Below are 25425 nucleotides of genomic sequence, written 5' to 3' on the forward strand. Positions count from 1 at the left end.
TAAGGGTCTGTGTACACAAGAAACCCACCCTCTCCCGGTGAGCCTCTGGGTTGAAGATTGAAGTAAGGGATATCAAATACGTAGGGTGCTCACATTCCAAAGTAGGCTCATGGAAGCACCAGCCAAGAACAATCCTGTCCAGTACACACTGGCTCACTCTGCCACCTATGACCAGGTTGTATCTGTGGATTTCGCGGCGGGTAGGGATATGATTGTAGCCGTGGGGGTCCGGGTGATCCGAAGAGCGATCCGACGAGTGATCCGACTGCGCGTGGGTGAAACTCCTCTACAGCTTCTTTCCCTTCACTACTGAGAAGAAAGAGTTCCACCATTGCATCGTGAAAGACAGCCGTATACTGGCGGCCGTGGGCGGTTACCTCCGTTGCAGCTAGATTGCAATGAGAAAAGAGTTGGCTTGCCCCGCTTCATCCTACCTCTGCGCTTGATGATAGAGTAAGCTTTCTACCCCCTGGTTGAGAAATTGTAATGATTAGGATCCGGGGGATCGCAAAGCACTGGTCTCCATGGGCCGCCGACCGTGACTCATATCTAGGTATTATGATCCTTCGCTACATCTGGTCTTGTGCTTGCCATTGTGATGCTCCACCGGCCGTCTCTCATGATGATGACTAGATGCGCCGCTGCTCGCCATACGCTGCTTATCTCAACAGGCATATGACGCGCCGCCCATCTTGAGATAGGAAGCCTACTGACCACCTACAATTCTGACTGGGCATGACAAGGTTGCCCCAGCTAGGTAGTATAAGGCGGCTTCTGCGCCTAGCCGCACGACGACTCCGGCCCCTTAATCCGGTCTCATGCGCTGACGAAGTCGACGCAGCTTTCATACGTCTGCTCGTTCTCGACCGCGTACCAGTACCACTGCATCACGCATTTACCAGCCTTGTTGCAAGAAGGTCGGAGCGTATCGGGGATGGTGACGTCGAAGTTGACTGGGATGTCAGCTCACTGGGGGCGACAAAGATGGCGGCTTGAGTGCAATGTGACTTGCTGTCGGTCCGGTCGCCCCCGTGATTACTGCCGGCCATTGATCCCAGCTTCTAAGGGGCTCCCCGATCGCCGAGTTTGTAGTAGTGTCGATGATGGACGTGTTCTGGTTCCGGGTGTTAGGCTATTCGGTCATTCAAGCGGCTTCAAACGGGGCCTAGGCGAGAGGGAGAGGGGACCTACGGCGCATTTGCCCGTCGACACGACGGCGATCAGGTCCTTTTTAGTGGCCACACGACAGATCTCGGACGACTTGCCGCATCCCGGCACTCCGTTGACCAGACTGAACACGCGTGTTGGATTGACTTCGTTGATCCGCCTCTGCTGATGCACTTGGAGTAGCCTGTGCGCCAGGAAATCGTTCATGGCGTGGAGGTAGAGGATTGCGGACGGCGAGGTACCACTCGACCTTGATGGTGTGCTTGGCCTCGTCATACGACGCTCCAACCAGCTCGGAGGCTCACCGCCCATGGTCGTGCCAATGGATCGACATGATGGTGCTTACGCGACCTCGGTCCACGGGTTCGGGACATGATATATAAGCTCTTGTGTGCCGGTGTATATCTTTTCTGTCATGTTCCTCATTTATATGTTCGGTGAAGGCCGACCTTGACGGCGACTGTTCCCATTCTGTGATGACGGTCCATGAGGCGATCGCGGATTCTTGGTGGGGTGTCTCAGCCCCATTTTCAGGGGCAATCCCTGAGACGTCCCTGATATCCGCAGTCCGTGGTTGTTTTATGTATGGTTACAAAAAGAAGATACACGCGGTTACCTCAAGCCGCAACATCTGAGGCTCACCGGACAAAATCATTCAGGTCTTTCGCATCCTCAAAGCTGACCTTCCCACCTTTGCCAACGCTAGCAACATGGACGGCAACCTTTGGCTCCGGCCCCTTCTCCTCCAGGATTTTGGGCTTGCTCGCCAGTTGAACCGCAGCCGGCACGGCGCCAGCCTCGGCATCCGCGATCTCATTCACGTTCTCTCTGGTCAGCACATCCCTCACCCTCACCCCGCGACTTGACATCAAGACGGTCATGGGTCCCTTGAACTGCAAGAACAGGCGGTCCCCCCATATCGTCCGCCTCGCCGTGGTCCTCAACCCGTAAAGCAGCCTCGCTACTGCCTTGTATGTTTCCGTATCGCGCATGGCATTCCAGAACCGTGCTACCCGATCCGGCATCAAGCGCCCAACGGCGTTCGTAATCGAGGTCGGGACGGCGGGGACCTGCAGGCCGAGTCGCGTGCTCTTGAAGCGGAAGGGCAGCGGCGGGTTGCGCGTAACGGGGTATGCGACGACATGTGAGGGATGCAGCACCATCTCCTCCCCCTCGCCCAGCGTTAGCTCATAGATTTGCCCCGGCGCGGCGAGGGCTGCCAGCCCGCGGCCCGTGAGGTGTGTGTTGCCCCAGTGGGCGACCGACAAGCCCTGCTGGATGCGCGGTGACGGGCTCAGTGTGTGGCCTGTCCAGGCGAGGAGGGCGTTGCGCTGCGCAACAATCCAATCGGTTGTGCCGTCGAGGTGAAGGGCGGAGAAAGTGGTGTTGGGAGATTTAGTGCCTATTAAAGCGGTGATTGGTGTCGTCGAGGTGATACGCTGGTAGAGGAACGGGATCCCGAGAGCAGCTCGTTGGAGGGGGGATAGGAGGGAGAGTGTAGATTGCGCCTGTCAATGGCAAGTCAGCCAACGACCTTTGAATCGGCGATCGGAGGGCATGAGCCTACATTTTCCACATCCCCCGCGACAGACACCAGTGTCCCCCGTCGTGTGTAGAGTCGCTGAGAGGCGGAAAGAGTTACGGAGAGGAGGGAGTAAGGCGACCCAAGAACTTCGAAACGGGCATCTAGACATTGTCAGATCAACTCGTCACCGCTCCGTACTCCATGCCTGCCTACCTGCTGAGTCTCTTTGCGAACCGGGGTACGGTCCAAACGCATCAGCGCCTGGTCGGGAGTTGGTGGTGGGGGACGCATTAAGTTGGATGGTCCTGCATTGGTAGCAGACGAAGCCCGGTCGTATTGAAGATTGAATCAGCGCAGGCCGTAGCCGCTGAACCAAGGGCGCGTGTCTTCTCATGGTGCGCGGCCACGAGCGGCGTTTTTGGAGAGCTTGAAAGTTGAATCCATGCCCGAGCTAAAAATGCGGGACATCCATTGCAAGGGTTGAGCTCTTCGGAGAAGCACGGGCCACTTCAAATTCAACTCACCGCGCTCTTGCAGATTGAAGGTGGAACCCCCTGCAGATTTGTTGCCTTGGTGATCTCCTTCAACCCTTGAGCTCACCGCATCTGAAGCTTTGCCTGCCAACACGCTCTTGCTCACGCGTCGTGACCTCTCCTCCCTTCCGTCCCCCCCAATTCCTTTTCTCCCCCCCCGTCCGCCATCCGTGAGAGTTTCTACGCCATGCCCACCGTAAGGACTGTTGTTAGATTTCGACCGCTTCTTGAAAAAGAACTCGACAAGGATGTCATCGTCCGCGCCGACCGCGTCGAAGCTGGGAAACCATTGACCCTCGTCAAGATCCCCAGTCCCAAGAACGGAGCTGAAGAGTTCTCGTTCGCCTTCAACAGCGTCTATGAGCAGGCTACTTCACAGGAGGAGCTGTTTACAGCTGAAGGCGGGTACCAGAACGCGTCTCTTGCGTAGTCCGTTACTAACTTCCAGCAGTGGCTCCACACATGAAGGCATTGTTCCAAGGCTTGGATGTGACAATCTTTGCCTATGGCGTGACGGGTACCGGCAAGACGCACACCATGCGCGGTGGCCTACGCCTCGCCGAACGCGGCGTAATTCCCAGGCTGCTGAGCAACGTCTTCCGGAGGGGGAAGAAGATCACCAAAGACACCGACGGGGCAACGATGGTGGATGTCGCTCTTTCGTACTACGAGATCTACAACGACAAGGTGTACGATCTCCTTGAACCGCCCGAGAAGCGAACACCCGCCGGCCTACCACTCCGAGAGAAGGACGGAAAGACCATGGTCGTCGGCCTGTCGGAACGCTCGTGCGAGGATCTCAAGGATTTCGAGAGGCTGTACATCGAGGCAAACAACAACCGCGTCACGGCGGCTACGAAACTAAACGCCCACAGCAGTCGAAGCCACGCCATCTTGCGGGTCAAGGTGACCCAAACGACCGGGGACATGGTCAAGGAAAGCACAGCGTCAGCCATTGATTTGGCCGGCTCGGAAGACAACCGGCGAACCGACAATGGAAAGGAGCGACTGGTCGAGTCTGCGGCCATCAACAAGAGCCTCTTCGTGCTGAGCCAGTGCATCGATGCGATCTCGCGCGGCGACAAGCGGATCCCGTACCGCGAGTCCAAGATGACGCGGATTTTGTCCTTGGGGCAAAACAATGGGATTACCGTCATGATCCTCAACCTCGCCCCGATCCGCAGCTACCACCTCGACACGCTCAGCAGCCTGAACGTGAGCTCGCGGGCGAAGCGCATCGAGGTGCGCGAGATTGAGAACGAAATCGTGTACAAGCAAGCCCCGCGCACCAACTCCGGGCTTGGAGGTATCAGCATGTTGCGTCAGCCACTCCGGCCGCTAAACAACGCCCACAACGTCCACACTGGCACGTTGGCAGCCAAGGCGGCAGAGAAGGCCGAAAAGGCTGACAAGCCCGTCAAGGCGTTCGCCGTCTACACGGACAAGAAGCCCTCGGTGGCTACCCGAACCATCATCGCCCCGTCAGCCAACACCTCCGTACCACGACAGCCCCTCCAACCGAAGCGACCGTCCGAAACGACATCGGACACCCTCCCGCGGCCCTCGAAGCTCGCCCGACCGACAGGGCAATCCCTCCTACGCCAGCCGCAGCCGGTACAAATCCCGCAATCTCCCCCCAAACAAATCTCCATCACCCCCGACCAAATCGAAGCCATGGTCGAGAAGAAGGTCGCCGAAATCCTCGCATCGCGCGCCGCCGCCGAAGCCGCCGAAGCCGCCTCCGCCCCACCCCCGGCTCCGGTAGCCGAACCAACCCTCACCACACCCACCACGCCCACCTCTGCCACCGCTTCCGGAACCCAAAACGAAATAAGCGAGGAAGTCAAGCGCCGCCTGGAAGCCCTCGAGCGACGCATCGACAGCGAGTCGCGCGCCGACGACGGCCGGTCGGAAGGACTGCGCTTGCTACTGCAGGCGCGCCAGGCGAAGGAGCAGGGCGACGACGAGGGCGCGCTGGCGCTGTATGAGCGGGCGCTGCCGTTTTTTCCGGGGCAGGCGAAGCTGTTGGGGAAGATTGAGCGGTTGAGGGTTAAGCTTGGGGTGGTCGTGGGTGATAATGGGGAGGGGGGAAGGGTGGTGGTGGAGGGGAAGGGGAAGAGGGAGAGGAAGGGGAGGGTGAGTGGGGATGAGGATGGGGAGTATCAGGATGGGACCGAGGCGGATATTGATGAGGAGGAGGATGTGGCCGGGAGGAGCCCGGTGAGGGGGAAGGGGCAGAAAAAGAAGGTTGTGAGAGTTGGGGGTTTGGAGGAGGAGGATGAGACTGCCTCGCCACGCGTGAAACAGTTGCTTCAGATTGTCAACTCGAAGGATTTGGTCTTGATCAAGGGGTTGCATGGGTTTGGCGCGAAGAAGGCGCAGGATCTGGTCGACTGCTTGACGCTCCGGGGTGACGAGGAGTCGGGCCGCGTTGAGTCGCTCGCCCAGTTGCGGACATTGCCTGGCATGGGCGGCCGCGCTGTTGAGAGGGCCTTTGAGGGATTGGCTATTGCTGCGGTGTAATCGTTGCTCGGCATTTTCCGGCGAGGTTTGTTTTCCATGCTTGTGGGTTTATTTGCATACCGGTCTGTCGGTGCATTTTGCCTCGGGGTTCGTCCCTACATCGGTTGGTCAGCGTCTTCCGCTCGGTTCATCAACCGGCGTTGCATGGCAAGGAGTTTTGGGCATTGGCGTTCTGGCTGAGCATTTGCTCGGTTCTTTGTTTAATACAGGGTGCATTTTTCGTTTCTTGGTTGGGGCAAAGGAGTCAAGTTTTGCGTGTTGAAGTCGGGCATCTGCATAGCAGCACAGTTAATAGACTGATGTTACCCGTTATGCTCCCTTCTTGAATCATCGGAAAGTCAGATCTCCATCCTCGGGCGGCATCAAAAAAGGGAAAAGGGGACCATTTGCATGGCGCTGAGGGAGCCCCACATTGCATCATCGCTGGCCGACCCACCCCGGATCCGAGCATCGCAGCGGGAGCTCTCTCGGAGCTTCCACTTTTCTTTCGCCGAGGCCGAAGAAGGCCGGAGACCGCGGAAATCACTCAGACCCCGCGACAAGAGTCAGACGGTGAGTCTGCTACCTTCGGTTCCGTCGAACCCGGTGCTCCAGGCTTGGGTTAAACCGAAACCCCACCTCGGTGACTTTGCAATCTCGCACAAATCGCGCTGGCGTCAACCGAACCCTAGGGACCCGTCGCCGACATCGACCACAAGACGCTGTCGCTCCCTCCCGTGGAAGATGACGCCCCGTTTCTCATCGCAATGGCCTCACAACCAAGAATTCTGATGGCTTCAAGCCTCAACCGGGCCAAAGCAGCCCAGTTCCTCCGACCGCGAGGCCCTTGCGCATCCCTTTATCGGCAACCATGGACGCCCCGACTCGGCGCGTTGAGCGCGACCGCTGCGTCTCCTCTACGAGCCGTCTTCCACACGACCACCCTACGCAGCTATGGCCCGAGAACGCCGAGCGTCGAACCGAGCCAGTCCCCCGCCGGACAGAAGACGGTCGCCCCTCCATCACAAGACCCCCTCGCGACAATAGACAAGAGCGCGCAGGAGCAGCGCAAGGCTGATTGGGCCATCATGAAAGAGATGTCGCGATACCTATGGCCGAAAGATAGCTGGGGGGACAAGTTCCGCGTACTGCTAGCCGTGGGGTTACTGGTCGGCGGCAAGGTGCTCAACGTGCAGGTGCCCTTCTTCTTCCGGGAGATCGTCGACTCGCTGAATGTCGACATCGCCGCGACGGGGGGTACGGTGGCCACCGTGGCCGGGACCATGATATTTGCTTACGGCGCCTCCAGGATAGGGGCTGTCGTGTCGCAGGAGCTGCGAAATGCCGTCTTCTCGTCGGTTGCGCAAAAGGCGATTCGGCGCGTGGCTACCAGGACATTTGGGCACCTCCTAAACCTCGATCTCAACTTCCACCTGTCCAAGCAAACCGGTGGTTTGACCCGTGCCATCGACCGCGGTACCAAGGGTATCAGCTTCCTGTTGACCAGCATGGTGTTCCACATTGTACCCACAGCGTTGGAGATCAGCATGGTGTGTGGTATCTTGACGTATCAGTTTGGCTGGGAGTTTGCCGCGGTCACGGCACTCACCATGAGTGCCTACACGGCCTTTACCATCTGGACAACCGCGTGGCGGACCAAATTCCGCCGCCAGGCCAACGCGGCCGACAACAAGGCGTCCACTGTTGCCGTGGACTCGCTCATCAACTACGAAGCCGTCAAGTACTTCAACAACGAAAAGTACGAGATCGGACGCTATGACAAGGCCCTCCACCAGTATGAGAAGAGCTCCATCAAGGTCGCCACATCACTAGCCTTCCTCAACAGTGGTCAGAACATCATCTTCTCGTCAGCCCTCACGATCATGATGTGGCTCGGCGCCAAGGGCATCGTCGGGGGCTCGCTCTCGGTGGGCGATTTGGTACTGATCAACCAACTGGTCTTCCAGCTCTCCGTTCCGCTGAATTTCCTGGGGTCAGTCTATCGCGAACTGCGTCAATCCCTCCTCGACATGGAGACGCTCTTCAATCTCCAAAAGGTCAACGTCTCAATCAAGGAGAAGCCCAATGCTGCCTCCCTCGTCCTACCCAAGGGCGGCGAGATCCGCTTCGATAACGTCTCCTTCGGGTACTACCCCGACCGGCCCATCCTCAACAACCTCTCCGTGACCATCCCTGCAGGCAAGAAAGTGGCCGTTGTCGGGCCGTCGGGCTGCGGCAAATCCACACTGCTCCGCCTCCTCTTCCGCTCCTACGACCCCCAATCCGGACGCATCTTCATAGACGACCAGGATATCCGCGACGTCTCGCTCGACTCGCTCCGCCGCTCCATCGGCGTCGTCCCGCAGGACACCCCCTTGTTCAACGACACGGTCGAGCTCAACATCCGGTACGGCAACCTCGACGCGTCACGCGAAAACGTGCTGGAGGCCGCCCGCCGCGCACACATTCACGATAAGATCGAGTCGTGGCCGCACGGGTACCAGACCAAGGTCGGCGAGCGCGGCCTGATGATCTCGGGCGGTGAGAAGCAGCGCCTGGCCGTCTCGCGTCTCATCCTCAAGGACCCGCCGCTGCTGTTCTTTGACGAGGCCACCAGCGCGCTAGACACGCACACCGAACAGGCGCTGATGTCTAATATCAATGAGGTGCTGAAGGAGAAGCAGCGGACCAGCCTGTTTGTGGCGCATCGGTTGAGGACCATCTACGATGCAGATGTGATTATTGTCCTGAAAGAGGGGCGGGTGGTCGAGATGGGGAGCCATCGGGAGCTGATGGAGGGGAACGGCCTGTATGCGGAGCTATGGATGGCCCAGGAGATGTCGATGCATGACCAAACCGTGGGTCGGGCCGAAAAGGAGTTACCGGTGAAATAAGGACTCGTGGAGAGACCTAAATTTCCTGTAACGGGACGGATAGACGGAAGAGCGGTTCCAACTATGCTGTAGACAAAAGAGTCGCGGCTTGTATTGGTATAACTTACACTTTTCAAGCATCACAAACAGTACTTTCGGTCATGGACCCGGGCTCTTGCCCGGTACATGTACTCTCCCACGCAATCCAGGGGTTAACTCCAAACATTTCGGTTTGTGTTGGCCCAACCCACAACCCCGATGACGACGCGCAAAGCACAGTTCCTCGCCTCGCGGCTCGTCACGAAACGAAACTCGAGGCCGGTAAACCACGGTGCAACATGGGTTCGGATCCTCGGGCTCCTCCCTTTCCATCGTACTCCGTATATGCAGGCAAGTGATTAATAGTCGAGGCCACGGGCTGAGGGATTCGAAAGGACCTGGCATACGACAAGTTCACACAAACAAGTCATATTAACGCTTCGTCTCCTATGTACGTTGCCCACCGCGTCGGTGATCCTCCGGGCTCCAAATTATGTCACGTCAAGGCCGATTTGTTCAAGATCTACATGGTTGGGGGCTAAAGGATTCTGCAATCGGCGCCCTCGGCGACCTAGGAGATGCAAAGAATCAACAAGCCAACAAGGGAGCAAGGCCACCGGCTGACCCCAAGGCTCTCTTGCCAATCGCCAGACCAGCCCACCCTCTGGCCAGAAAAAGCCGAACTCAAATGGGACGCAAGAAGTCAAAAAAAAAAAAAAAAGAAATCAAGCAAAAGCAAAAACGAAAAAAGGGAAATCAAGAAAAGAAAAGGAAAAAAAAAAAAGAAAGAAAAAACAAAAGAAAAAGAAATCAAGGAAAAGAAAACAAATAAAAATAAATCAAGCGAAAAGAGCAAATAAAAAAGAGGGTAAAAGAAAAAGGAAAAGCAGAGAAAAAAATAAATCCAATTTCTTTGGGCTTCAGGGTGGCTTTGGCGTCGTTCCTACGTCGACATCTGCGCTTGGAGTTCGGCTTTTTTTGTCCTTGAGGTGCCGCCCTAACCGGCCTGCCAATTCGCTGAGAGCCGGGTGCACTTGGTAATAGCCGGTAGCGCAACCCGCGAATGGCACCAGCACAGTTGACAACACAGCCCCGTTGGGCTCCCGGCGGAACGAGGGATAGTCATCAACGCCAAGGTATGGGATCGCGGGGGATAACCAGGGCTGCCGCAAAGGATGAGGCTTCCAGGGACACGCAAAAGTCATATAAACAACTTCCCCCGACATTTGAACTCGGCTAAACCGAACGCGGTTATAGCTTTCCCTAAACCCACGACAACGTGGAAACCGCAGCTATGCATCTGAAAGCCCTTGTTGTCGCAGCCACGGTGTTGCCGCTTTGTTCTGGAGTTCCCCGAGACTCTGGTCAGGATGCAGCCCGGCGTGGCGAGGAACCATGCAAGCAAGTCCGTGACCACGTCGCCAAGTGGATGTCGGACAACAACATCGGTATATCACCCCGGTGAAGCCGGCAACAGTCTCCAAGCTGACACGGAATAGTGCCAAATATGGACCTTAGTGAACTTGAACGAATCCTGATTCCTTCATTTCCTCGCGTAGCGATAACGCCTAGTCTCGCCTTTGCATGTCTCAAGTCGGTACCCTTGTACAAGGATACGGCACTCGGTCAGGTAGACTTTCTCCGGCCGCTGTTTGAGTGGCAGAGCACCCTCGATGACCTTCGCGACCCCCCCGAAGGCTATCTCTCCGAAGGAGTTGACCTTCTCGGGGGCCTTGACGACATAGCGGCGAAATTACAAAAGGCTCAAGGAGGCTACAAGAACGAGTTTGAGTTCTTGGCCGACCTATATACCTTGACCACGGTTCGACCCCGAGATTTCCATTTCATATATACCAGTTCGATTTTCGATCTCTTTAGCTTCCCAAGACCAGCCCGGTTTGTCTCGATTTCTGCGGATGGTGTCTCGGCTCCCAAGATCTATCTCCATGGTATGTGATCTGTGTAGTAGGCCTGTTGAGACAGTCCGTTGCCTAATTCATCTTGTGTTCAGCCGATGTGGATCATGTCGAACATGGGTACACCCCATCGCCGGTCTCAACGATTGACGGGATCCCAGCCCTAGAGTTTTTGCAAAAGGAGGCCGTCAAGAATGGCCGGTGCCACGATCCGGACGCTCGCTTTAACAGCCAGTTCCCGAGTCTGGCCAACGACGCAGCCTTGGTCTACACGCCGGCGCAGCCGGCCACCCTAGACCTCCGCGACACGACATCCGTGCAATGCCAGAACGGTACAAAGTTTGAGTTCAGCAACTACGCCTTTGTCCGGGGCAACTTCACCAACATCACGTCCGGAGTTGACCTGTACAACGATTTCGGTCGGAGCAATGGCACTGGGCCGCGAACGAGTCAGTCGGAGGTCTACGGCTTACTCGAGAAGAATTACACCAGCCACTTCGTGGGATACCCCGAGCCTATCAATGTCACCATAAGTGGAAGCGTAGCAGGATTCCTCCCCGAGAGCCCCGACTTCTCTGACGTGGCAGTGCTCAATGTCAACACCTTCCAGGGGTCCCTCGGTCCACGCACATTCACAACACCACCTAGCGCCGACTTTCAGGAATTCTACAATGTCACGGTCGACTTCATCCGCGCCGCCAAAGCCTCCAACCGCACCAAGCTAATCCTTGACGTCCAAGGAAACAGCGGTGGCCTCATCTACAATCTTGTGGCCCTCTATTTCGCACTCTTCCCCGGAGACACCACCCTCCACCAGTTCTCCCAAGCACGCGCCCACCCCCAGCTCGCATGGATCGGGGAGCAACTCTGGAACGACACCGAACGGGCTGCGGTGTGGCCCGTACTCAACTTCATCCGCCCGGACAACAAGCCGTGGTCCTCTTTCGAGGACTTCTACGGGCCCCACCCAGGCCCGCGGAGCGGCGAGTACACCACCCCATCCCTCTTCAACGTCACCGACTACGCGCAAATGTTTGTGTCGCACGAGGACCCGGCCACGGCCGACCCGTCGCTGTACGAGATCCCTTGGACCGAGCCACCCTTCGCCCCCGAGGACATCCTGGTCGTCACCGACGGCCAGTGCGGCTCCGCCTGCGCCATGATCGTCTCCATGCTCACCCACGCCCACGGCGTCCGCACTGTCGCCCTCGGCGGCCGGCCCATCCTCGCGCCCATGCAGGCCGTCGGTCAGACCAAGGGCGGGCCGATCATGAACTTTGCTTCCCTGCCGGATCTGGATCGGGATGCCGTGCCTGATGGCCTGGAGATTCCCCCGCCTAGAGAAGGATTCCACCCGCCGTTAAGGGTGCCCGAGGTGTCGTTTATTGGGTGGAGTGGTGCCATACAATTCAACTCAGTAAACATGTTACCATGGGGGGAGGAGACGGAGGGGGCGTGGCCGCTGCAGTTTCGCTATGAGGCGGCTAATTGTAAGCTGTTCTTTACTTGGGAGATGGCGAGGGATATCACGGCTGTGTGGAAGGCTGCTGCTGCCGCCGCGTGGTTGGGGGGTAACTGCGTTCCTGGATCGACAACTAACTCGGATGGGACAATGGGGGGCATCCCAGAGTACACCAAGGAGGTTGAGGATCAGTATCGATTGGGGGAGGGCCCGGGTGCCTTGAGGCATAAATAGACTAGGTTAATTACGGAGAGAATACGATGTCCGTGTCTTTGAAGGGGTTACACTGATCAGGTAGTTCCACTCTCTTAATGTCTCAAACACGTTTTCCTGTTGTCTCAACCTCGCTTGAGACATAAACGGTCGGGTAACTCTGACCACAGGTAGTGCTCATATTGTATTTTGCATGAACTCCAGCGAGCAATTAACATATGAATGCCCTCTCAGCTTCGATGATGTTGGAACTGGGACCGAACTGAGACAGGGATAAGTCGGGACCCCTACTTTCGGACACCCCCCCAGTTGTGCCGAAATTGAACGAATATTGATTCCATCGATCTATGAGGAGGACACCGTCGATTTAGAAGGATCGAGAATAAAGTCTGCATTTCCTTGTAACTACAAACCCACTATAAGCTATGCCTAACTTCAGCTCCAAGCTAACCTGGCCTATCCGGATGCCCGGGCTTAGAGCATCTAGGCTCCGTACTGGGGGTGACAAGCCTCGAACTGATATTCGAAGACACTGGCATGATGAGTGAACGTGATGTGAAAGGCCGTCAGCTAGTGGTACTTGGGCGCAGCAATGAGGGAGACTGCTGATTGCGACTGAGGGAACGGGGCAAGGGGCGCTAAGCTGATAGTATTGAACTCAACAAGGAGATTTATTACCAGTTTTGGAAGGCAGATGATGGGGGCAGTCAGTAGGCACTGGGAGTCGAGAAGTACGAAGAACAGAGTTAAGAATTCCTAAAGTAAACATTTAGCTGCCCGCGGCCGGGCCAGGCAGCCGCGCAACACGCCCATGCTTGAGCATGCTGGCGTGGATATGCTGCAACATTGGGGCGGCCCGCCACTGCCTCTCACCCTCAGGCGAGACAACCAAAAACTTCGCCTCACCCGCACGGCCACCTCTACCACCACCACCACCGCCCCTGCCAGCGGCACCTCTCCCACCACCTCTACCACCCCTACCACCCCTACCACCACCACCCCCACCTCGGCCACCCCTGACCACACCCCCACCCCTTCCGACGCCGTGGCCAGCACCCGTCGCGCCGTTGCCGTCCGCCGGCCGAATGTCGATGTCGCCGACAACGACCAACCCACACCTCTGACGAGTGAGGAGAACGTTGAGGCGGTGCGGGTCCGTTGTGAACCCGGGCCCAGGCTGCGGGAACGCCGTGCCCATCACGACGATGACGATGTCGTTCTCCTGGCCTTGGAAGGCGTCGACTGTGGACGCGTCGCCCATCGTCATGAGGCTCCGGTACGCGGGCAGCTTCCTCATTCGTCGAATAAGTTCAACTAAAGCCAACATGTCAGTGATCGTCCTCAAACGTGTAGATAGAAGGTAAGGACAGCGCTTATATCGCCAATCGATATACAAATGCCATAATTGACGTACCGTTGGCGGCGTAGGGGGAGAGGATGGTGATCTTGGCGGCGTTGACGCCCTCCCCGGCAAGCTTGGCCGCGAACCTTAGGGCCTCCTCCACCTGGTCCGGGCACCTCTTCGACCCAGTCCGAGGGTCGACGTGGACGTACGCACCCTCACAGTGCAGGAAGACTGGAAGAAACTTGCCAGGGGGCGAGGGGCGGACGCCGGGATAACTTCGGAGCAAACGCTCCAAGACGTGGCCAGCCTGGAACTGGGGCCGGACGATAGCGCAGGACGGGCCGTAGGTAAAGTTCACCTCGCTGTAGAGGTGCTCGGCGACCCAGTCGAACAGTCCTTCAGCTATCCGAAGCTGTATCCGGAGGCGATAGACCGGTAGCCCGCTGGCTGCCAGGAAGCTCAGCGGAGAGATTCCACCGTCGGTAGCAAGCCGGTGGTAAAGGTTTCCATCGGGGTCCTTTTCCATACCTGTTATGACAGTAGGCCAGAGCTGGCGTGGGTCGCCACCGAAGAAGACGGGAGCGAGGCAGTTACCCCAGAGACAACCAACATCACTACGATGCATATTGGCAGCCTCGTCGATGATGACGCACCGGGCAGTGCGGTTAACCCACTCATGGTAGGCTGGCGATCCCGCTTTGGCCGGGGTGATGGCCAGAATGTCGGTGATGTCGACAATCTGTTTCATCAACCCCCCAAGGACATTCCGGTAGATGCTACCAACATCTTCTGTTGTCCGGAACGTCTGCCACATCATCTCCCCAGCTGCGACCGCGCGAATGCTCCGTAGGTCCCCGCGGTCGTTGAACTCGGCTTGTAGGCCGTGTAATTTCTCGCTGGCGTCGGGGTGGAGGGTGCCGAACCGGTCCTCTGGACACCCAAGCAATATGAGCAGCCAGTAGGCAAGCGAGAGCTCGAGCGTCCAGGAATTCTGACGTTGCCCGGAGACTACAGGCGGGACCCAGTCCCGGTTCTCCAATAGCCTGAGGAACGCGGTCTTCTCCAGGTCCGGGGTATAACCCCGAACGACCAGCCTGTAGCGTTCGCGGGTCCGGTCCTCCTGGGTCTTACCCTCATTGTAGCGGGCACAGACGGAGCGGGAAACTCGGTCCAGACGACCAGCGAGGTTGTCGACAGCGACGTTCGACGGACCAGAAGCCAGGACTTGACCGATTGAGGCCTCCATTGCGAGGCCAGCCACTGCCATCAGCGTTGTCTTGCCAAAACCAGGGGCCTATATTGTAAATAGGTTAGCAATAGAGTTAAAACATACAGTTAATAAGAGCCTAACTTACAGCGGTAACGATACCGATTCCTAAAAACCTGTTTGTAAGGTATTCGCGGAACGGAGCCCGATCACCGGGGAGGATTTCCTCGAATAGCGCATTGATATACGCTTCATTGTCTGCCGCGAGGAAATTGACGGCAGGGAGCCGGCGGGCGGGGCGTGCAGGAGGCGCGCTGACATCCGAGACGGACGCCATGGCCTCGACGAGATGGTCCTTGGCTGCCTGGTGGATCATCCAGTCGTAGAAACCCTGGCCTCTCATCACCGCGCGATGCAGCTCCATCCGCTCTTTCCCGTGCGCCTCAGCAGGATCGCGCCGGTAAGGAAGATCACGAGTCGGCCCAGCACCGGAGAGGTATACGCAGGTAGAGTCAACCTTGCGCGCGAGCTCGCGAAGGTCGACGGAGAACGCGAGGGAAGCGGAGTACTAACCCGCATCCTGGTTCCTGTTGGCTACGCCGCGGTTGGAGAAGGTTGTGGGTACAAACTTCTCGCGCTCGGCCAGGGGCTGGCAAAAGGACAGGATCACCTCGTAGTCCTCGACAGGGTGGTTGGTGCGGATATCCTGGTCCGGGTGGTCCACGATTGTACAGAGCCTGATTGGAATTAGCAGCATGCACTGTGCCACAGACCAAGCAACATACCATGACTGCCTGCAAGGCGTGGCCCCTTCAACCTCGATGTTGAGGCGAACCTCGTTGTCCTTTGACAGCCGCCGCCAAGCAGCACCGTACTCCTCCATCAACGACTTGCGCAAGGCGACGATGACGTAATATCGGCCCTGACCGTGGTCCACGAAATAGGCCGGCGATTTCACCGTTGCTATCTCGCCGGCTGCCCGATGAAGCCAGAACTCGTCTTGGACGACGGTCTGCGTCACGACGGCGACGTGGGAATTATCGTCATCGTAGCTACATCGCAGCCGTTAGCCGGACATAAAAACTATCATCAGACCCATCACAGAATGCCTCTTACCTGAAGGCCGGGCGGAACATCTCCCTACTCTTGGTATCCTCCAGGAGCCTGGCATACTGGCTCATGTCGGGGATCCCCTTCTCGTCGAGCCGCAACGTGTGTTCAGTACCATAAGGGTAGCTGAACGGCGGAGGAAGTCGCGCGTCGTTCCACTCCTTCTCTACGGCCGAACACGACACGGGAAGGACGACGTGAAACGTCCTCTGGGCTAGGACGTCGAGCAGCGTGATGCCGTCCACGATCGGGGCGTTCCGGTTGACCCAGCCATCAACCACGGGATCTTCCGGGTTCCTGAAGGGCATGCCAAAGCCAGTGACCTTGACGTTCGCGTCCTCGTGGATGGTAACCGAAACCAGGGATACCGCGGCAGGAATTCGCTTGACCAGGGCTGGAGTGGCCGCCTCAACCGACATCCGAGTCTGGCCCCGCGGGAATCTAACGGTCACCTCGTAGTCTTCCGCCTGGGCGAGCGCCACGCCACCTTCCGCCTTCCGGTCCACTACCAAGCTGGTTAACACCACCCACCATGGCTAATCAAGAACAGGCAACTCACGGTTGTACCGGACACCGAAGCCCGCCTGCTCGTTCACCGCTTGCCTTTGCGGCAGCGGGAAGTTAAGGTCGAAGCCCACCCACGGGTTGGTATGCGGGAACCTGCTGGAAATCGCGCGGGAGCGAATCTTGTGAGCGCTGCCGGGCGCATTTCTGCCGGCGACGGCGGGGGAGTCTTGGCTGCCACCAAACAAGATCACACAGTCTTTGAACCAGACGGCTTTTTGCTGGGCCGGAGCCGGGCCCGGGGCCGCGGCGGGGGCGGGGCCGGGGCCAGGGGTGCTGAGTGCTGCGCTCATTTGGCGTTTGTATCAACAAACTCTGAAGACAGCCAGCCGTCAGCGAGAGCACCGGTCAATCCAGAGGTACAGCGATCACAGCTTACCGGTAGTGCGAGGATAAACCTGCACAGAACGTCTGTCTCGGACGAGCACAGACAGCGACACTAGTGTCGATAAAAATCCGTGGGAGAGTGAGAAAAACGGAGCTAGGAAGACGTGCAAAATAAAGAAACACTTACCGATTTTGCTACGGATAAACCGTGCAAATGAGCCGACTCTTGACGAGCACAAGCTACCGAAGAAATCTGTAGTTTCGCCAGCGGGACGAGAAAGAAGAAAAAAACGCTCGAGACTGTCACGGTGGTGAACTTGGTGGTTGACTTGATCGAGCGATGAAGAAGCTGGCGAGGAAGAATTTGGGAAAGGAAAAAGGAAGCGAAATCGCCAGAAGAGAGTTGAAGTTGTCAGTTTGAAATTGCACAACGCGTGTGGACCAATCACAGCTCAGCGCAGAAAGAGCGCCTCGTAATTCAGGGAGAGTTTAGGCCGGACTCAACTTGACAACGGTCAACGACAATTTACTCCAAGGCTTGACACAAACTTGACAACGGTCAACGACAATTTACTCCAAGGCTTGACACAACGCAATCAACTCAAATATTGGTGTGTATTTATTTGAGTTGATTGGGCCAAAACTCAGGTTGACCAGATTTGACTTGATTGTATTTGAGTTGACTGGAGTCAAATCTCGTCAAATCCCCACATACAACCCTAACCCCTACAAACCCACCTCTTGATTCCTGACTTGCACCCGTCAGATCTATCAACTTTATCAAAACGCAGTCAAACTAATTGATCTTACAATGGAGTAAGCAACTATCTGTGCGGAAGCCCTGTAACCGAGCTCACAATTCACCTGTTATGGGCGCCCAGTGGTTACACAGGGTCGAGTTGGATGTGGCTGTTGTGACGGTTGGGGGCATTTTGCAGGGCTCAATTGCGATTACCTGGCTTGGCAAATCTCACAAAACAACTCAAATCCAACTACTTATTTGATTGACAAAAACGTCGATTTGCGTTATATTTGGTTGAATTGAGTTGATTGAGTTGACGAGATTTGCGTTGTGTCAGACTTTGATTTACTCATGACTTGCAGCCCTGGAACTACTTAATAGCCTAGCTTACCACTCTAGGGCCTTTTCCTCGCGATGCAGGCAGTTCAATGCAGTTTACCTACCTAGTTTTACCAATTCAATTTGATGCAGCCAGTTCGATGGAGTCAGTCTGATGCAGTTCAAAAACAGTCAGTCTGATGCAGCTCGGAAAAAGTTAAAGTGATAGTCAAAAAGTAAGTTTACACTCCCACCCATGCGTTTCCAGCCACTCGGTCGTCTGTCTTCCTTGCAACGTGGATTTTGGCGTTGTCTTGAAGAAAAAAGGTTTAGGTACTTGTTTCATGCAATTCAGAAATAGTCCATTATATATAGTTTAAAAACAGTCAATTGCATCCAGATCAAGATCATTAGTTGGTTGGATGTAATTAACTATTTTCGAACTACATTAAACTGACTGTTTTTGAACTGGGTGTAACTAACGGACTGGAATTGAACTCTAGTAAACTGACTGCATTTAACAGGGTGGGATTGAACTACATTAACTGACTGTATCAAACCGCGTGCAGTTGTTTTTTTGGGTGAAGGAATAACGTACATTATCAGCGAGCCAGGCATATCAGTGAGCGAAGAACTTCCGACTACCTAGGTACCTAACAACAACACCCCTCGATTACAATACAATAACACTATCAACTGACTATAATTGCAACAGAAACAGCTGAATCAGATGCTTCTGCAGCCTCCTGGCAAGTGCGTGCATTATGGCTAGGCTTGTCACACACACCACAGCACCGAACCTTTATACGCACCCCCCTGCACCATTACCATCTAGGTGCGTTTCTTGCACTCCTTCCCCGCCCACAGAGCTCTGGTCCAGTAGATCCATTATATCTTGCATAGTAAGTGATCCTCCAAGCTATATACGCGTTTTCTTGGCTCTCCGGCGCTTGCTTGGTGCCTCGTTGGCTTCGTGGAGCAAACAGACCTCTGACCGAAGGAGTAACACCTCGTGCGTTATAGCTATTGTACCCTTGGTAAGCTGGTCCATAGTAGCCAACATTAAAGTTGGGGAGCTATTTTGATGGTTGGCAATGCGAGTTTTGATGAGCGTTGACTGCGAATCAGCTTCTCGGGGGTTGTGTGGCGCCTGAAACACCTAAGGTTGTGGAGTGCCGGCCCGCGAGTTCAAGGGTGTCGGTGTACGAAGCTTTACCTCCAGCTTGAAGAGCACCCTATCCGGATCCCACGGCACAATACTAGCACTTGTGAAACCGCCCAATATGTTCTTCTCCGTTATAGAGGTAAAGAAGGCTTTGCGGAAGGTACAGAGGAACTCGAGCCCGCTCACGTGGTTGATATATATACGCATCAAGTCCTCAACCTAACGACTATATACCCGCTTCAGTAGCCCAAAGCAGCCAACATCGAGTGGCTGGAGTAGGTGGGAGGAATGTGGAGGCATATATAACGTGATGGTGTTGTTCTGCTGGCAGTAGAGCTCGAATTCGGTTGAGCAACGGCTGGGGGGCATCCCCGAGTACACCAAGAAGGTTGAGGATCAGGATCGGTTGGGCGACGGTCCGGGTGCTTTAAGGGGTAAATAGACTAGGTAATGGAGAGGATACGATGTCCGTGCCTTTGAAGGGGTTATACTGATCAGGTACTTCCACTCTCTCATTGTCTCAAACAGACTTTTCCTGTTGTCTAAATCTCGCTCGAGATATAAATGGCCGCGTAACTCTGAGAACAAGTAGTGCTCGTATTGTATTATTTCGCATGAATTCCAGCGGGGAAGTAACATAACAATGCCCTCTCAACGCCGATGATGTTGCAACTGGGCCGAACTAAAACAGGGATATATCAACCGTTCACAGCAAAACCCTTTTTACCAGAGAAGCACAACAGGCCCACGGCAGTTGATTAAAATACCAGATCTAACGTGCCACCTTAGCACTAGTTGCAATCCTCATCCGCTTTCCAAACATCCACAACGGTACAGTGACCAAAGCAAAAATACCCATCAACATGCCGAAGATGCCAAATGGCTCCGCTGCCCCCCGGTCCTGTACCCAAGTGGCAACGAAGAATGTCCATGCAAAGGCAATGATAGACCGAAGAATCGTGACCATGGTAAAGCAATCCGCTGCCAGGTGGGTGTAGGCATCAATAAGCTGTGGAAGGTTAGCGACACAACAAGAAACATAACAACCAGACAGCAGCAGGGAGACTCACATAGTTGAACCCCACCGACGGCACTTGAGTAAGCCCAAACGAGACCATGCCATAGCCGAACTGCAGCCCGACCCAGCGAGTGGGACCCGGGTACTGTGCACAAAACCCAAACACAAAGAATCCTGAGGTCGCAACGAAGAGCGGAAAGAACAGCGTCGGAAGCCGGTCCTCAGCCTCCGCCATACCCCGTCGTTGCTGCTTGGCCTGGCTCTTCAGCCGACTATCGGCGAGGAGGTACGTATACAAATACCCCACAAGACAACCAACCACTCCACCAACGTTGATCAGGCCGACGTTGGCGCCCCAGAGGTAAGGGGGCATGGCGAGGATCTGGGGGGCGATGAGCGAGATGGTCACGATACCGCCCACGAGGCCAGCGTAGTGCAGCATGACAACCCATGTACCCGGTAGAGCAAGAGTCTTCCACGGCCGGAGAAAGTACGACACCAAGCTTTCGCGGGCGTGGGGATGTTTGCCGACGTTAACGCTGAGAGATTGGAGGAATGTGAAGGGTTCGTGAGTGGAGTTCGTGGTTTGCTGTTGGATCTCAACTTCCGTGGTGTTTGTTTCCTTGCCCTCGACGACGGACGAGGTGCTCGCGTTGTCCACCGTGTTTCGATCGAACAGCGTCTCTGGGACGAAGAAGGCCACACCGAGGAACACAAACGCAGAGAGCGCCGTGCTCACCCACCACACGCTCGTCCACCCGTGGCCGTATCCGAGGTACCCCCCAGTAAGGCCGCCGAAGAGCGAGCCCGAGGATAGGAAGATGGTGTACACAGCCTAAGGCCCCCTGTCAGCGCCTAAACCCCACTCTTGCGGGACTCCAGATGTTCTCCTACCATAGCCCTGCCACGTTGGTGGATAAAGAACAAATCCCCGATGAGTGCCGGTGCCACCGTCTCGGACGCGCCGGCGCCAGCCCCCTGCAGTGCTCTCGCGGCGATGAGCGAGGCGAACGTCTTGGCCTCAGCGCACCACACGGAGCACAGTGTCATGAGAAGCGTGGCGATGAGGAGCACTGGCCGACGCCCCATCCAGCTCGACAGGGGCACCCACCAGACGTTGGACGTGCCGAGGCATAGGAGGTTGACCTGTGGGGAGAGAATACATGGTTTAGCTCGTTGTTTCTGAAGGCAACTGTTTTTGCTTGGTGGCTGAAAAGGGGCCTGCGTACCGCGATGATGTAGGAGAGCTCAGAGAAAGGCTTCGGTTCTTGCGGGTACGCCGAGAACCAGAGCTGCAACACTGGGGCGATGGAGGATGCGGTGTAGTTACCAATGAAGGCGTAAAGCGATGCGACCAGTAATGCTGCAATCTTTTGCCAGAGGGGGAAGTTGAGGGGATCCCGCGGGCTGCTGGATGGTTTGGGGAACTTGACGAGGTGACCGCTGATACTGCTCGTCGAGTCTTCCTGTTGGCCTTTTCGTGTGTACCTGGTAGTTAGCTAACAATCGGTTTCCAAGGCTGAAAGGTGCCCCTTTGACTGACTGAGAATCCTAACTGTTCCTGGCGGCGTCCGCTCGTCCACCTCGGCCGCCGAAAGGGCGAACGCGTCACGAAAGGCCTTCATGTCGACGGTAAAGCACCCAAACAACCCAAACCAGGGGTCAATTGGTGACGAGTCTCCCAACAGGGTCCTCTACCTGGTGGACCTGTGGATCTTGTATGTGGTGATGTTTCCACAACTGTTCAACTGCCTTGACGGTGTCAATACCACTAATCCCTTCTCGTTGTAGGGGCCATCGGCTTGCTCCCCCCGCACATACCCGAGGGTGTTGGAGAAGCGGCTTGGTCTCTGGCTTCTTCTGACGTTGGGGAAAACGCGGGGACCCCAGACTTGGCGCGCTTGCTCTTAGCCTTGTTGGGGAAACAGAGTCTGGGGAATGGGCTTGGGTTCTGGGGCAGGTTTGGGGTTGCTTTGGGGAAACTCGGAGGCTTATCAGTACCAGTGCGGCGTCTTTCCCTGGGGAGCATCAAGGGGGGGCGAGGGATTATGGGGCAGACGTGGCGTTTCAACAGTTCTGGCCCCCATGGGGGCACAGGTGCAGTTAATTCATGTCTACCGAGATGCGCGTCACACCCCAAGACAAGCCGCGGCTGGTTGCCGAATCTCTTGCCTTTCAATATCCCTGACTTCGCTCGCGACCAACGGCACGTTTCATTATTAGCTGCGGTGGGACCTAACCGAGAATGAAAACCACGACTTGCTGAGCATGTGCAAGCAAACGATACGGCAGAGAGGAGTTATTCTGGCTGCAGTGATGCGTCGCAATGTCTTACGGCCGGTACCGAAACTGGATCGAGCGTAGCCCCATGCAAGTTCCAGGGTCAGAGCCTCGTTCGGGGAAGCGAGTCATGGTCCAGAACGTGGAGCCGAGTCCCGATGGGCCACCCATTTCCCGGTACCCCGACTGGTCCGATCTTTGCAACTCCTTGCTTCTATGTGACGGGCTTAAACCATTGCGCGGTGCTCGAAGTTGCGTCTGAGCCTAGAGGTACCCAAGTCTTGACGATACGCCCATCATTGACTTTGTCCCACTATTCTTGGTAATTCCGTGCAGGTCGGTTCCAATTCGTCATGGGAGACGCGACAGTTTCATCCCAGCAGCCATTGAAGGTGTTGGTGGTCGGGGCAGGTACCTACCCCCCAAGTTGATGCCCCTGAACCACCCCGGGCTTGGCTGATCGGAAACTGTACCCAGGAATCGGAGGTCTCAGTGCCGCCCTCGGCCTACGTCAACAGGGACATGAAGTGACGGTGAGTATAGCCAGGGTTAATTGGAATCGAACATTTCGCTAACCCTAGCAGCTCTTTGAGAGATCACAGCTTGCCCAGGAGACTGGCGCTGCCATCCACCTGGCCCCGAACTGCCATAGCATCCTCAGGAGGTTCGGCGTCTTGCCCGAAGTCTTTGGTGCCAATCCGGTCAATGGCGTGAGTTAGAATAAGAGTCACTCGGTACAATAATGGCCCTAATATATACTTCAGGTCACCGAATACGATGCCGAAGGCAATTTGAAGTTCGACTTGGACTTGAGAAAGCCCTTGTCGATATGGCAACATGTGCGTTTCGCACGCTCCAGTCCCTATCTATTTACGTACAGTTGCTAAGCTAACATAATGCTTTAGCCATGGGTACTCTCTCACCGTGTCCGGCTCCACGAGGAGCTGAAGCGTAAAGCACTATCCACGGATGACGAGGGGACGCCTGCCGTGCTCAAGACCTCGAGTGTCGTAACGGCCGTCGATACTGATACTGGAACCGTCACACTCGAAGACGGCTCGTCATTCTCGGGAGACTTGGTGTTGGGGGCAGACGGAGTTAGCGTAAGCCTGAGCTTTGTCATTTTTTCACTTAAGTCGCGTACCAACTCACACCTGATAGTCCATCACACGCAGCATCGTTGCCGGACCAGATATCAAGCCTTTTGGTTCGGGCAAGAGCGCATTTAGATTCCTCGTTCCCATCGACCAGATCCGTGATAATCCGGTAACCGAAGCCCTGGGGAAACGTGAAGGATACATGACCATGTGGATGGGCAACGACCGCCGACTCGTCATGTACCCCTGCTCCGATAACACCATGATGAACTTTGTTGGTATCCACCCAAGCGAGCTCTCGGCTTCCAAGGGAGAAGGTGAGTTTGCCTCTTTCATTGCAATAGTCGCCTCCTCCGTATGGTGTGATACTAAGTTCTATCAGGCTGGAGCCGCGGAGTTAGCAAGGACGTTCTCATCAATGTGTTTGGCGGCTTCGGGACAACGGTACGGGCCCTCTTAGAGATGGCCGATGTCAATGCGCTCAAGGTGTGGACTCTGCTGGATATGAACAGAATTCCTACCTGGTACAAGGGGCGGTTGGCGCTGCTGGGAGACGCAGCGCACCCCTTCTTGCCGCACCAGGGTCAGGGAGGTGAGTGAATAACAAGCTCGTGAACCTTTGGAGCCTGGTTAACCCAAGTTCGCAGGAGGAATTGCCATCGAGGATGCAGCGTCCCTATCGGCTCTTCTACCTCGAGGCACAACCGTCGACAAAATTCCCGAGCGGTTGGCGCTCTACGAAAAGGTCCGCGACGAACGAGCGCACAAAGTTCAGGCCCTAACCAGGATAGCGGGAACGGATCTCAACGATGAGAACCGCGAGAAGTTCAACAGTGAGTATCCATCTAGCTGTTGTGTTGCCCCCCCTACCCCTACTAGTCCCTAACACAGGCCACAGTCATGGAGTTCATGCACTACAACTTCGGACACGACGAGTGGCACAACTCAACCCGTGCTTTGAAGGAGAACCTCTGGTACCTCAACGGCACCGGAATTCGCCGGCGTGTACCACTATCCTTTGGGCCAATGCCCAGTCCTCGACAGGACCATTTCGGCCGACCGATCCCTGCTCACGACTCAGGCTTCACGACGTACTCGGTCCGCTTCCGGACTTCGGCAACCTACCTCAAGACGTGGTTCCCCACCCCCGAGTTCAGCTTCTCCTCGCCCGGCACTGTGGCTGAGGCCAGTTTCCGATGCACTGAGCTGCGGGATATGAAGTGGCTCGGTGGTGGCGGGTACAAGTATCTCGGTCTCTGGATCCACGGGGTGCAGTACACGCGCAAGGATGGAAGCAAGATCCATGGCTCGTTCTTGGTGGTCTTGCTGGAGTCGTTGGCCGATCCCATCATCACTGGGCGTGACGAGCTTGGAATGCCGAAGGTGTTCAGCGACATCGACATCAAGAAGGGAGACGCGGAGGGTTCGGTCAACATTGAGTGCAGCTGGAGAGGACAGAGCTTTTTGCGCTTCCACCTTGATGATCTGCAGGAGGGCGCCGCTGACGAACCCGAACCCGAGCCCCAAGGCCCCATCAACCCCCACGCTCCTCCCAAGCCCAAGGACGAAGGGACCATGTTCTACCGCTATGTTCCGGCGGTTGGCAAGCCCGGTGAGGCCGACGCGGCGTACGCTGTCCTGATCCGCGAGGGCAAGGAGTCGGCCACACCACGAGTCGTGCAGAGAACCTGCCGTAACCAGAGCAGCCGGCTTGAGTTCACGGAAGGGAACTGGGACAACCTGCCAACGCTTCATAATATCGCGGCCGGGTTTGCGGAGATTCCGGTTTACGGCATTGTTGAAGCGAAGACGGAGGAGGGCACCGGGGTGGATGACTTGGCGAATGCGGAAAGGATCGAGTAGACTACATGTTGATGGAACTACCCCGTCGATCATGACCAAAGAAGAGTCCTCATAACGCGTTCATGGTACAGCTTCTCTATTAAACGTATTGCCTGTCGGCGTATGCTTGAATATGACCTCCAACTCTGTCATGTTTAGGGGTTGCTGGTTAGTGGTTAT

General features: G+C 56.0%; 8 protein-coding genes across 8 annotated transcripts; 4 read left to right on the forward strand and 4 right to left on the reverse strand.

Annotated features, from left to right (window-relative positions):
• Positions 1-816: 816 nt before the first annotated feature.
• B0H64DRAFT_446675 (uncharacterized protein) lies at positions 817-1479 on the reverse strand (the record flags this gene model as incomplete). Its single annotated transcript, XM_062806934.1, has 3 exons — positions 817-953; positions 1009-1114; positions 1192-1479. The coding sequence occupies 3 exons, from the start codon at positions 1477-1479 to the stop codon at positions 817-819; spliced, it is 531 nt and encodes a 176-aa protein (XP_062654369.1).
• A 163-nt stretch (positions 1480-1642) lies between these two features.
• Positions 1643-3137, reverse strand: B0H64DRAFT_48842 (mitochondrial biogenesis AIM24-domain-containing protein). Its single transcript, XM_062808313.1, has 3 exons — positions 2906-3137; positions 2735-2853; positions 1643-2675 (listed from the first exon to the last, which is right to left on the reverse strand). Exons 1-3 carry the CDS (start codon positions 3084-3086, stop codon positions 1806-1808), a joined length of 1170 nt encoding a protein of 389 aa, XP_062654370.1. The 5' UTR covers positions 3087-3137; the 3' UTR covers positions 1643-1805.
• A 1-nt stretch (position 3138) lies between these two features.
• Positions 3139-6114, forward strand: B0H64DRAFT_48838 (P-loop containing nucleoside triphosphate hydrolase protein). The gene is made up of 2 exons (XM_062808312.1): positions 3139-3626; positions 3677-6114. Exons 1-2 carry the CDS (start codon positions 3413-3415, stop codon positions 5746-5748), a joined length of 2286 nt encoding a protein of 761 aa, XP_062654371.1. The 5' UTR covers positions 3139-3412; the 3' UTR covers positions 5749-6114.
• B0H64DRAFT_451313 (P-loop containing nucleoside triphosphate hydrolase protein) lies at positions 6113-8690 on the forward strand. Its single transcript, XM_062807156.1, has one exon. It carries the CDS (start codon positions 6495-6497, stop codon positions 8619-8621), a length of 2127 nt encoding a protein of 708 aa, XP_062654372.1. The 5' UTR covers positions 6113-6494; the 3' UTR covers positions 8622-8690.
• Positions 8691-9480: 790 nt separating this feature from the next.
• On the forward strand, positions 9481-12293 carry B0H64DRAFT_349594 (uncharacterized protein). Its single transcript, XM_062801404.1, has 3 exons — positions 9481-10087; positions 10139-10588; positions 10651-12293. Exons 1-3 carry the CDS (start codon positions 9934-9936, stop codon positions 12249-12251), a joined length of 2205 nt encoding a protein of 734 aa, XP_062654373.1. The 5' UTR covers positions 9481-9933; the 3' UTR covers positions 12252-12293.
• Positions 12294-12999: 706 nt separating this feature from the next.
• On the reverse strand, positions 13000-16749 carry B0H64DRAFT_331256 (P-loop containing nucleoside triphosphate hydrolase protein; the record flags this gene model as incomplete). The annotated part of the gene is made up of 7 exons (XM_062800988.1): positions 13000-13125; positions 13273-13544; positions 13645-14869; positions 14931-15311; positions 15453-15834; positions 15899-16397; positions 16452-16749. 7 exons carry the CDS (start codon positions 16747-16749, stop codon positions 13000-13002), a joined length of 3183 nt encoding a protein of 1060 aa, XP_062654374.1.
• Positions 16750-19575: 2826 nt separating this feature from the next.
• Positions 19576-21651, reverse strand: B0H64DRAFT_451337 (major facilitator superfamily domain-containing protein; the record flags this gene model as incomplete). The annotated part of the gene is made up of 5 exons (XM_062807157.1): positions 19576-20017; positions 20079-20861; positions 20921-21172; positions 21256-21500; positions 21570-21651. 5 exons carry the CDS (start codon positions 21649-21651, stop codon positions 19781-19783), a joined length of 1599 nt encoding a protein of 532 aa, XP_062654375.1. The 3' UTR covers positions 19576-19780.
• A 1008-nt stretch (positions 21652-22659) lies between these two features.
• B0H64DRAFT_331171 (uncharacterized protein) lies at positions 22660-25266 on the forward strand (the record flags this gene model as incomplete). The annotated part of the gene is made up of 9 exons (XM_062800984.1): positions 22660-22717; positions 22784-22839; positions 22891-23016; positions 23071-23145; positions 23212-23409; positions 23468-23720; positions 23786-23995; positions 24051-24236; positions 24302-25266. 9 exons carry the CDS (start codon positions 22660-22662, stop codon positions 25264-25266), a joined length of 2127 nt encoding a protein of 708 aa, XP_062654376.1.
• Between the last annotated feature and the right edge of the window lie 159 nt (positions 25267-25425).

Source organism: Chaetomium fimeti (genome assembly GCF_033439085.1).
Source record: "Chaetomium fimeti strain CBS 168.71 chromosome Unknown B0H64scaffold_11, whole genome shotgun sequence".
NCBI lineage: Eukaryota > Fungi > Ascomycota > Sordariomycetes > Sordariales > Chaetomiaceae > Chaetomium > Chaetomium fimeti.

What these genes read in the sequence shown, in the direction of transcription:
- B0H64DRAFT_48842 (XM_062808313.1), bottom strand. Translation starts at nt 3,086, where the DNA reads ATGAGAAGACACGCGCCCTTGGTTCAGCGGCTACGGCCTGCGCTGATT. An exon ending in TTCGCAAAGAGACTCAGCAG is followed by an intron (nt 2,854 to 2,905) that starts GTAGGCAGGCAT and finishes GACAATGTCTAG; the next exon opens with ATGCCCGTTTCGAAGTTCTT. An exon ending in TCGCGGGGGATGTGGAAAAT is followed by an intron (nt 2,676 to 2,734) that starts GTAGGCTCATGC and finishes TGCCATTGACAG; the next exon opens with GCGCAATCTACACTCTCCCT.
- B0H64DRAFT_48838 (XM_062808312.1), top strand. Translation starts at nt 3,413, where the DNA reads ATGCCCACCGTAAGGACTGTTGTTAGATTTCGACCGCTTCTTGAAAAA. An exon ending in GGAGCTGTTTACAGCTGAAG is followed by an intron (nt 3,627 to 3,676) that starts GCGGGTACCAGA and finishes AACTTCCAGCAG; the next exon opens with TGGCTCCACACATGAAGGCA.
- B0H64DRAFT_451313 (XM_062807156.1), top strand. Translation starts at nt 6,495, where the DNA reads ATGGCCTCACAACCAAGAATTCTGATGGCTTCAAGCCTCAACCGGGCC.
- B0H64DRAFT_349594 (XM_062801404.1), top strand. Translation starts at nt 9,934, where the DNA reads ATGCATCTGAAAGCCCTTGTTGTCGCAGCCACGGTGTTGCCGCTTTGT. An exon ending in GATGTCGGACAACAACATCG is followed by an intron (nt 10,088 to 10,138) that starts GTATATCACCCC and finishes GACACGGAATAG; the next exon opens with TGCCAAATATGGACCTTAGT. An exon ending in TCCCAAGATCTATCTCCATG is followed by an intron (nt 10,589 to 10,650) that starts GTATGTGATCTG and finishes TCTTGTGTTCAG; the next exon opens with CCGATGTGGATCATGTCGAA.